The 11,790-nt window shown below is 47.1% G+C and overlaps 1 protein-coding gene across 1 annotated transcript in view; it reads right to left on the reverse strand.

Annotated features, from left to right (window-relative positions):
* Positions 1 to 3,265: 3,265 nt before the first annotated feature.
* LOC121282159 (gamma-aminobutyric acid receptor subunit beta-4-like) overlaps positions 3,266 to 11,790 on the reverse strand; it is a 57,442-nt gene continuing 48,917 nt past the window's right edge. The window contains exons 6-7 of the mRNA XM_041195687.1: positions 10,603 to 10,847; positions 3,266 to 3,616 (exon numbers count right to left, since the gene is read on the reverse strand). Coding sequence (XP_041051621.1) covers positions 3,266 to 3,616; positions 10,603 to 10,847 — 596 coding nt within the window. The remainder of the gene's footprint in view (positions 3,617 to 10,602; positions 10,848 to 11,790) is intronic.

Genomic DNA, 11,790 nt, shown 5'->3' on the forward strand with positions numbered 1-11,790 from the left:
CCTCCTTGTGGGTACTTGAGTGTAAACATACCAGCCCACAAAAAACCAACCACAGAAATCTGTTTCAATCCAGGACCTTCACAAGTCTTCATTAGTCAGCTATCTGTACAGCTAATTGACTATTGTCCAGGGTTATACATGCCCCATTCTTCCTGCAGCTTCTCGGCTCTTCACTGCATTTTGAGTGAAATAGAAAGTCAGTCACCTGGTGGCCCTGAGGTCAGATCAGCTCTTTATTTACACAAATAACTGGGTGCCCGTTTCTTTATAGAGGGAGGAAATCCTCAGTATGTCCTTCCATCAGTGGATATGTGAGGGAGGGGGTCGGGGATGCGGGCGGCGAGGGTGTCGGGGACACGGGCGAGAGGGGATTGGGTCGCAGGCGAGGGGGTCGGGTCTGCAAGTTGCCATTAAGCTGACTGGGTTCCCACGTGACTGTTGATCTCAATGAAGGAAGGAGCACACTGGGCAGTAATGGAAGTTTCATTCCTCTGCAGTAGAATGAGCACCATCCTCAGGAACTTCATCATTCCTCATATGTGTTCTATTCCTTTCCAAACCCCTGCGGGAACTGAAAGTGCTTTTCACTGGCAGCTGAGAGCCAGGGAGGAATTTTTGTTTCTTCAAGTCAAGATGAGGAATGCAATTGCTGGTGAACAGAATATATTAAAGCACATTGTGTCACAGGAAAGGTACAGCACAGGGTTAGATACAGAGTAAAGGTCCCTCTACACTGTCCCCATCAAACACTCCCAGGACAGGAAAACCAAATTGGCAAAAGTAACTTCAAGGATAAATTCATGGAATGCATTTGTGGGAGTTTTCTAAAACAATATGTTGAGGGACAAACTAGGGAATAGACTATATTAGGATTAGTATCTGTTAAAACTGGTGGCTGCAGTGATGGGCATGGCCACCAATGATAGAGTGATAAAAACGGGATGCTTAGAGGCCAGAAGTGCATCAGCGCAGATATTTTGGAGGGTTATGTGGCTGGAGGAGATTGCAACGATAGGGCTGGGGGTGAGGCCATGGAGGATTTAGAAAACAAGGATGAGAATTTTGAAATGAAGATGTTTGGCCAGGAGCCAGTGTAAGTCAGTGAGCACATGGGGAATAGGAGAAATTGGGCTTGGTATAACTGAAGCCATGGGCAGCAGTGTTTTGGATGACCCCAAGTTTACAGAGAGTAGAATGTGGAAGCCAGTCAGGGGTGTGATGAAATAGTCACATTCAGGCATGGATAATCAACAGAGAACACCGAGTACAGAGAAAGAACCTCATTAGGTGTAAAGGGCTTTAGGACAACCTGACATCTTGAAAGGTGTGATATAAACAAAGTGTTTTTTCCTCATTCCCAAAAAGAGCAGCATTAGGAACAGGAGGAGGCCATTCAGCCCCTCGACTCTGTTACATAGAAACGGGAGCAGGCCATTCAGCCTCTCAAATGTTACATATAAAGAGGAGGAAGCCATTCAGCCCCTCAAGTCTGTTAAATAGAAACAGAAGAAGGCCATTCAACCCCTTGAGTCTGTTACATAGCAACAGGAGGAGGCCATTCAGCCCCTCGAGCCTGTTACATAGAAACAGGAGGAGGCCATTCAGCCCCTCGAGTCTATTACATAGGAACAGGAGGAGACTATTGAGCTTGTTACATAGGAATAGGATTGAGGCTAGTTGTGAGGTAAGTTTAAGTGAGTAATGGGATTATAGTTTGTTACAGATTGGTTATTGGAGTGTGAAACCTGTTACTGCCAGTTATATCCAGATGATCAGTGAATTCTTGTACTTTAGCTAATAAGGAGAAAGAGCGTTTACTTTCATTATTATTGACAGTTTCAGTGAGTTACTAGTGAAACGCAGTTTCCCCCCTCACTATCTCCCCTTCTCCTCACCCTCTCCCCACTCTCCCCTCCCCTTCCCTCCCCTTACCTCATCTCACCATCTCCCCATTCTCCTCTCACCTCTTCTCCTCACCATCTCCACTCTCCCCTCCCCATCTTCCTCCCTCCCCATCACAGGTTCCATCATTCCCCCTCCCACCCTTGGCCCCCACTTCCTCCTCCCTCCTCGGTTACCATCTCCCCCTTGCCTCCCTCCCTCGCTCCCACATTTATTATTTTAAACACTTGATCAGATAATCCCCACACTTTCTGAACTCAACGCGATAGAGATGAGGATTCTGAAACTTCTCTGGATGATTTCAGCCTTTAAGCCCAGTGTGCTGCTGCTAAATCTATGTGACTACAAGATGAGAATGGGCAGGAATCTTGGAAAATCCCTGCTGGAAACAACAGGGAGTGTTTTGGTGGCCGGTGAGAGAACAACTCATCCTCTTGGTCAGTGCATTGGACCAGGTTGTGAGAAAGAGGAGATGTCTCTGGGCATACAGAGGAAACTTGATTCAGCTCAGTGTGTGTCTGGGGGTGGGGGCAGTTGGAGTGGGGGCAGGGGGCTGGTGGGGGTAGGGGGGTGGTTGGGGGGGGGCACGGCAGTGGGGTCAGGTGGCAGTGGTCTTTGCAGAATACAGGAGGAACCAATCATTGCTGATTGCTAACAAGGATTGAATGTAGAGATGAGAGTGGGGATTGTAGATGGCTCTTGACTGGACCCTGGACTCTCCTGTATTATTAGTTGATAAGAAAGATGCTCATGTTTGACCAGGGGAAGTTAGGTCATGTTGCCTGGTCCACAGTGAGAGTTCACTCAGTATTCCTTGTAAATAGGTTTACAGATGGGTCACTCTGCTCCTCTAGTCTACCATTGAACAACCCAAATATTCATCCAGACCTTTGCTATCCAGACCCACAGTCCAGAATAATTATTTATGAGCTGTTTTTGTTTTTATTTTTCATTCAATCATACTCCCCACCACCCCCCCAGTGACTCCTCACCTTCCCTGCACACACTTTGCCCAATGTTTCATTTCAACCATGCTTTGTAAATGAGGAAGGTTCAGTCATTCAAAGTAATCGTTTGTAACAAGATGCAGCTGTCGATGTAAGCGATCTACAATATAGGTAGTGATCTGGACATGTTTAAAATGAGAATCATGCAGCATAACAGGAGGTCAGAAAGCATGTTAGGATTTCAGGGGAAACCAAAGAGCTGGAAATAGAAAGGCGAATGGAACATCTGCAGTGAATGTGAAGACATTTCCTCCTTGTCTGTTTTTACATGTGTACAAAGTCCTGGCCACATGAAGAATGGCAGTTGGTTTAACATGACCATGCGACCTGTCTATCTGTCCTTCTCTCTCTCTCTGTCAGTGCACATAGTACAGCCAGTAGATGACATTGAAAAAACCAAAGGTTATGGGGAACACAACTCTTGACCATTTGTCGATTGCACTAACATCTGTCAACTTTGGGATCTTCAGCTTGAGTTTGGAGGATCGGCGACGCAGGCGGCTCTTAGCAAGGTCACGGTCTACATTCCGCTCCCTAGTGCTGAGCCCTAAACCATCCCTGGACCCGACCCTACGGAACTGGATTCCAGAGCTGTCAAAGGACATGACAGAATTGCGTGAATCACTCACACTGCTGGCAACCTCTGATGGCAGGACTTCATCATTCAGCTCCAAGGTGCTCAGGAGGATATTTCCATGTGCATCAATCTAAATGAAGAGAAAACACAGCATTAATGTTACACTGCTTACTCTTACACAAGGTAAAACCTGACCCTCAGTTCCACAGACAAAGTCCACAAGCAGGCACAGTTCACTGTTGAAGGCACAGTATTATAGTGGTAATGTTACTTGACTAGTATTAATAATCTGGAAACGTGATCCTACTATGATAGCGAGGTAATATAAATTCAGTTCCTTAAATAAATCTGGAATAAAAAGCTGGTTTCTGTAATGATGATCATTGCTGTAAAAACCCATCTGGATCATTACAGTCTTATAACCAGAGAGTCATTACAGCACAGAAGGAGGTCATTTGTCCATTGAGTCCATGCCGCCTCTTTACAGACCCATTGAATCAATCCCATTCCCCCACCCCAACCAGCAAATTTGCTCCCCTCAAGTGCCCATCCAATTCCCTTTTGAAATTATTGTCTCTGGTCCCACCACCCTTGTGGGCAGCAGTTCCAGGTTATCACCACTTGCTATGTAACAAAATTCTTCCTCACATCCTCTCTGCATCTCTTGCCTAAAACCTTAAATCTGTGTCCCCTACTCCTTGTATCATCAGCCGATGAGAAGAGCTTTTCTTTATCTGCTCTAAAGCTATCATCATCTTGTACACCTTTATTGAATCTCCCCTCAATCTCCTTTGCTCCAAGGAGAACAGCCGCAGATTCTCCAACCAAACCTTGTGATTAAACTCCGCCAACCCTGGAACCATTCTGGTAAATCTGCACCCTCTCAAGGACCCTCACATTCTTCCTAAAGTGTGGTATTAGGATTGAATTCTAACCGTGTAATAGGCAGAGATGCAACATCATCGTCGGTGTTGGGAAGCCCAAAATTACTCACCTAAATCGGGAGTTTAGAAATAGGGAACTACAGTTCCCAGCAGGCACCGGGACTTCTGTGCGAGTGCCAGCCAGTGAATGGCCACACACATGTGGCTCGTTGATTTCACAGACTTCAGGCCAAGAGCTGGCTCTGCGCATAAGCGCAGGAGGAAAGACATGAAATGGTGTGGAACAGGGGTCAAGTGACCTGGAATCAGAGCCACTCCAGCGAAGGTGTCCCAAGGAAAAGGACACAGGGAAGGGGACAGGGAGAAGGTCCCAAAGCAGGGAGTGGGACAGAGGTTCCAGAAGACAGTCCCATGTAATGGACAAATCCAGGGATCAGAAACAGATCTTGTTAAGTAAAGCTGAGAGACAGGAGCAGAGGAAAGCGCTCCAAGTTAAAGAAAGCTGTGAGGAGCAGACTGGAAGTGAAGTGGGCTTGAGAGACACCCAGAATTCCTGAGTGGGCAGCCAAAGGGTGGTGACTCTGTGCTGTGGGCCCTAATGGCAAAGGAACCCTTTTGGAGCAGTGCAGTTCTGCTTGGCCTGGTTGAAGAGCTGAAATTGTGCTTGGAAGGTGGAGTTTGAGTCTATGTGGAGATCCAGAGGAAAGGAATATCAGGAGGCGAGATTGAAACCCTGGAGGTGAATCCTTGTTGAAGCTGACTGAGGGGGAGCAATAATAAAAACAAAAAAACTGCGGATGCTGGAAATCCAAAACAAAAACCTGGAAAAACTCAGCAGGTCTGGCAGCATCAGCGGAGAAGAAAAGAGTTGATGTTTCAAGTCCTCATGACCCTTCGACAGAACTTGAGTGAATCCAAGAAAGGGGTGAAATATAAGCTGGTTTAAGGGGTGTGGGATGGGGGTGGGGGGGGTTTGGGTTGGGGGGAGAAGCTTCTTCCTCGAACAGAGGCCCGAACAATCCCCATCCACCACTACTCTCCTCCGTCTGGCTGAACTTGTTCTCACACTGAACAATTTCTCCTTCAACTCCTCTCACTTCCTCCAAATAAAAGGTGTGGCTATGGGTACCCGCATGGGCCCCAGCTATGCCTGTCTCTTTATGGGGTATTTGGAACATTCCTTGTTCCAGTCCTACTCCGGCCCACTTCCACAACTCTTTCTCCGGTACATCGATGATTACTTCGGTGCTGCTTCATGCTCTCGTCGGGACTTGGAAAAATTTATTAATTTTCCTTCCAATCTCCACCCCTCCATCATTTTCATGTGGTCCATCTCTGACACTTCCCTTCCCTTCCTTGACCTCTCTGTCTCAATCTCTGGTGATAGACTGTCCACCAATATCCATTACAAACCTACTGACTCCCACAGCTACCTCGACTACAGCTCCTCACACCCCGCTTCCTTTAAGGACTCCATCCCATTCTCTCAGTTCCTTCGCCTCCGTCGCATCTGTTCCGATGATGCTACCTTCAAGAACAGTTCCTCTGACATGTCCTCCTTCTTCCTTAACCGAGGTTTTCCACCCACGGTCGTTGACAGGGCCCTCAACCGTGTCCGGCCCATCTCCCGCGCATCCGCCCTCACGCCTTCTCCTCCCTCCCACAAACATGATAGGGTCCCCCTTGTCCTCAATTATCACCCCACCAGCCTCCGCATTCAAAGGATCATCCTGCGCCATTTCCGCCAACTCCAGCATGATGCCACCACCAAACACATCTTCCCTTCACCCCCACTGTCGGCATTCCGTAGGGATCGCTCCCTCCGGGACACTCTGGTCCACTCCTCCATCATGCCCTACTCCTCAACCCCCTCCTATGGCACCACCCCATGCCCACGCAAAAGATGTAACACCTGCCCCTTCACTTCCTCTCTCCTCACCGTCCAAGGGCCCAAACACTCCTTTCAAGTGAAGCAGCATTTCACTTGCATTTCCCCCAACTTAGTCTACTGCATTCGTTGCTCCCAATGTGGTCTCCTCTACGTTGGAGAGACCAAACGTAAACTGGGCAACCGCTTTGCAGAACACCTGCGGTCTGTCCGCAAGAATGACCCAAACCTCCCTGTCGCTTGCCATTTTAACACTCCACCCTGCTCTCTTGCCCACATGTCTGTCCTTGGCTTGCTGCATTGTTCCAGTGAAGCCCAACGCAAACTGGAGGAACAACACCTCATCTTCCGACTAGGCACTTTACAGCCTTCCGGACTGAATATCTTGAGCTCCCTCCTCCATCCCCACCCCCTTTCTGTTTCTTCCCCCTTCCTTTTGTTTTTTCCAATAAATTGTATAGATTTTTCTTTTCCCACCTATTTCCATTATTTTTAAATATTTTTAAATCTTTTATGCTCCCCCCACCCCCACTAGAGCTATACCTTGAGTGCCCTACCATCCATTCTTAATTAGCACATTCGTTTAGATAATATCACCAACTTTAACACTTATGTGTTCTTTTGTTCTGTTGTCTGTGACATCTTTTGATGATCTGCTTCTATCACTGCTTGTTTGTCCCTACAACCACACCAATCCCCTCCACTTCTGTCCCCCAACCCAAACCCCGCCCCCCCCACACACACATACCTTAAACCAGCTTATATTTCACCCCTTTCTTGGATTCATTCAAGTTCTGTTGAAGGGTCATGAGGACTCGAAACATCAACTCTTTTCTTCTCCGCCGATGCTGCCAGACCTGCTGAGTTTTTCCAGGTAATTCTGTTTTTGTGAGGGGGAGCAATGTTTGGAGAAAATTCCAAGGTGAGATTTTCAAACATGGAGATTGGAAACCAACGTGAGAAAGACAGAGTTTCAGTGAGACCAGTTGGCTTTAGGTGTGATACACACCTGGGTGGGTTGTTGAGAAATCCATAGCATCAGCTTTGGTCACATCTGTCATTTACCTTGGAGTGTGGTGTGTCTGACCAAAGTTTGCCTGTTAATTCACATATACTCTAATATTCGGGGTAGGTGTGTGGTACAAGATAGGAATGGTAAATTGTTTTATCTTTCCCAATTTGTATGTGTCTGTAAAGTTACAGCTGGAGTCAAAGAATAGTGAATATTTGAATAATTCTCCTGTGTTTATATTGAAATCTTTCCGACTTTTTTGTCTGGTGTATTATAGTTCATTTTTCTTGTTCAATATTTTCTTGTTTCTTATTCCTAGTGTTAAAGTTTATCAGCAGACTCCCTTGAATTTGTTCAGGAACTTTCCTCCGCGGTTTCAAAAGATAAAAAATAAAAGTTAGGATCCAACAAGCCAGGTTTCACGTTGGGATCTGACTTGTCCAACATTAACATCAGCTGGAATTGCAACAGTAAGATGAAGTCACTGTAAGATAATTCTTAATAAAGTTTGTATTTTCTTTCCGTCAACAGCCCCTGTGAGCATTCTGTTTTAGCACAATGAGACCAAGCATATTAAAGTGAGCAAAACTGGATGCAATCAATACTCTAGTTGTGACCTCACCAGGGATCATAACTCAGGCCACTCAGGTCTCAGGGCATCAGGTCAAACATGGACAAGGAAACCTCCTGCTGATTACCAGGTACCCCCCTCCCTCAGCTGATGAATCAGTGCTCCTTCTTGTTGAACACCACTTGGAGGAAGCACTGAGGGTGAAGGGACAGGTGTTGCATCTTTTGCGTGGGCATGGGGTGGTGCCATAGGAAGAGGTTGAGGAGTAGGGGGTGATGGAGGAGTGGACCAGAGTGTCCCGGAGGGAGCGATCCCTACGGAATGCCGATAGGGGTTGTGAAGGGAAGATGTGTTTGGTGATGGCATCATGCTGGAGTTGGCGGAAATGGCGGAGGATGATCCTTTGAATGCGGAGGCTGGTGGGGTGATAAGTGAGGACAAGGGGGACCCTATCATGTTTGTGGGAGGGAGGAGAAGGCGTGAGGGCGGATGCGCGGGAGATGGGCCGGACACGGTTGAGGGCCTGGTTCACTAATGTCCTTTATGGAAGGAAATCTGTCATCCTTACCTCGTCTGGCCTACATGTGACTCCAGACCCACAGAGCACAGAGGAAGATGGTTGTGGTTGTTGGTGCTCAGTCATCTCAATTCCAGGACATCACTGCAGGAGTTCCTCAGGATAGTGTCCTCGGCCCAACCATCATCAGCTGCTCCATCACCTTCCTTCCATCATAAGATCGGAAGTGGGGGTGTTCGCTGATGATTGCACAAACGTTCAGCACCATTTGCACCTCCTCAGATACTGAAGCAGTCCATGTCCAAATGCAGCAAGACCTGGACAATATCCAGGCTTGGGCTGACAAGTGGCAAGTAGCATTTGCATCACACAAATGTCAGGCAATGACCATCTCCAACATGAGAGAATCTAACCATCATCACCCGTGATGTTCAATGGCATTACTAGCACTGAATCTCCCACTATCAACATCTTAGGGATTACCATTGACCAGAAACTGAACTCAGAATCACGGAATTGTAAAAGGAGGCCATTTGGCCCATCGTGTCTGCACCAGCTCTCTGAGCATTTTAACTTAGTGCCAATCTCCTGTCTTTTCCCCGTAACCCAGCTCGTTGTTTCTATTTAATCATACAATGCCCTCTTGAATGCCTCAATCGAGCATGCCTCCACAACACTTCCAGGCAGTGCATTCCAAACCCTAACTACTCGCTGTGTGAGAAAGTTTTTTCTCATTTCGCATTTGTTTCTTTTGAAAAACACTTTAAGACTATGCCCTTTGCTTCTTGATCCATTTACGAGCAGGAACAGTTTCTCCCTATCTACTCTGTCCAGACCCCTCATGATTTTGAAAACTTCTCTCAGCCTTCTCTTCTCCAAGGAAAACAGCCCCAACTTCTCCAATCTTTCCTCATAACTGAAGTGTCTCATTGCTGAACTGGACTAGCTATACAAGAGCTACAAAAGCTACAAGAGCAGGCCAGAGGTTGGGAATTGTGCAGAGAGTAACTCACCTCCTGACTCCCCAAAGCCTATCACCATCTACAAGGCACAAGTCAGGAGTGTGATGGAATACCCCCCCACTTGTCTGGATGAGTGCAGCTCCAACAGCACTTGAGAAGCTCGACACCGGCCAGAACAAAGCAGCCCGTTTGATTGGTACCCTATCCACAAACATTCACTCCCTCCATCACTGACACACAGTGGTAGCAGTCCTGTAGATGTACTGCAGTATCTCACCTTCCAAACCTGTGACCTCTACCATCTAGAAGGACAAGGGCGGCAGACAGATGGGTATACCACCACCTGGGGGCTCCCCTTCAAGCCACTCACCATCCGGACTTGGAAATGTATCGCTGGTCCTTCACTGTCTCTGAATCAAAATCCTGGAACTCCCTACACACATGGACTGCAGCAGTTCAAGAAGGCAGCTCACCACCGCCTTCTCAAGGGAATTTATGGATGACTAATAAATGCTGGACTAGCCAGTGACGCCCATACCCTGTGATGAATAAACATAAATCAGGCATAGCCAAAATCTGACCTCATCTGTAATTGGTTATCCCAGTTCTAAACCACAATCCACTATTCACAGGAAGGTGAAATCAGGCACCATCTAAAATCAGATGTCATGCCCCATCAACCACAGTCTGCATATTGGTGCTGTCCGCCGATACCAATAGATACCGTAGATATCAATCTGACACAGTCCCGAATCCACGCAGTGCAGTCCACGATCAGGTGAAGTCTGCAGACAGTTGTAAACCAGAATCCAACATAACACACAGCTCGCAATGAAATGCTTTCTACAGACTGCCTGCCATTAGACCAAGCCTGCAATCAGGCGCTGTCTGACACTGGACACTGTTCCAGTGTTAGCAGTCTCTTTTATTGCCACCTATTCTTTATAGGCACAGTGAAGGACATCATGTCCTTACCATACCCTTCCCAGCCAGGACCAGGATTGACTCTGGCCTATGTGGGGCAGTTCCTACACCAGTTAACAACAAAACAACACAGCCATATATTTCAGTTTTGTAAATGACTACAGTCCAGGTTAATCATCTGGACAATTCCTGTGATTGAATAGTCTCATGTGAAGACTGACCAATGGTTGACCTGCCTTTGTGTCCTAGGTCTTGCTGAAGGGCTCTGGTTGGAGGTTGTGGATGTTCCACTGGTGCTGCATCCCAGAGTTCAATAGCAGCACTAATCCCATGATCTCACCAAACAATGCCTACTCACCCTGGTGTTCCCAAGTCTGCCCCTCTCTGTGTTACTCTTGCTGACTTTCCCAGTTGGTTTCTTCGGTTGTGATGGCACTTTGCCAAAGAAGATGTAATTGACGAAGGCATACTCGAGCAAGGCCAGGAAGACAAAGACAAAGCAGCCCATCAGATAGATGTCAATGGCTTTAACATAAGGGATCTTTGGAAGAGTTTCCCGCAGGTGGGTGTTGATTGTGGTCATCGTGAGTACAGTTGTTACACCTGGGACAAAAAAAAGGTGAAGCCTGGTTAGAGATATCAGACTGACTTTCAATGTTCAATTTGAAATTCAGTCATAGCAAGAATTTTCAGAGCTGGATCTCACTGTGATACACAGCTGGATCTCACTGCACAATACACAGCTGGATCTCACTGTGTGATACACAGCTGTATCTCAATGTGTGATACACAGCTGGATATCATTGTGCGATACACAGCTGGATCTCACTGTATGATACACAGCTGGAAATGACTGTGTGATTCACAGCGAGATCTCATTGGGTGATACACAGCTGGATCTCACTGTGTGATATACAACTGGATATCACTGTGTGGTACACAGCTGGATATCACTGTGTGGTACACAGCTGGATATCACAATGTGGTACACAGCCAGATCTCACTGTGTGATATACAGCTGGATAGCACAGTGTGGTACATAGCTGGACATCACTGTATGATACACAGCTGGATCTCACTGTGGTACACAGCTGGATCTAATTGTGCATTACACAGCTGGATTTCACTGAGTGATTCAGCAGCACCCCACAGTGCAATACACAGCTGGATTTCACTGTGTGGGCCAGCTGCGCATCACTGTGGTACACAGCTGGATATCACTGTATGGCACACAGCTGGATATCACTTTGTGATACACAGCTGGATCTCACTGTGTATAACACAGCTGGATTTCACTGTATGATGCAGCTGCATCCTAAAGTGTGATACACAACCGGATCTCACTGTGGTAAACAGCTGGGTGTCACTGAGCGGTACACAGGAGGATATCACTGTGGGTGCAGTGGGCAGGTGTGGGAGTGGCTGTGAAGCTGACTGCTGCCCGCAATTGGGCCCCGACATTGATGGACGAGGTTGTCTAAAAAATCCAAAGGCCGCTTGGAATTTTCACCTCCGACCGTAAGATTGGATGGGCAGCAAAATATTT

This window comes from Carcharodon carcharias, chromosome 9, assembly GCF_017639515.1.
Source record: "Carcharodon carcharias isolate sCarCar2 chromosome 9, sCarCar2.pri, whole genome shotgun sequence".
NCBI classification, from domain to species: domain Eukaryota; kingdom Metazoa; phylum Chordata; class Chondrichthyes; order Lamniformes; family Lamnidae; genus Carcharodon; species Carcharodon carcharias.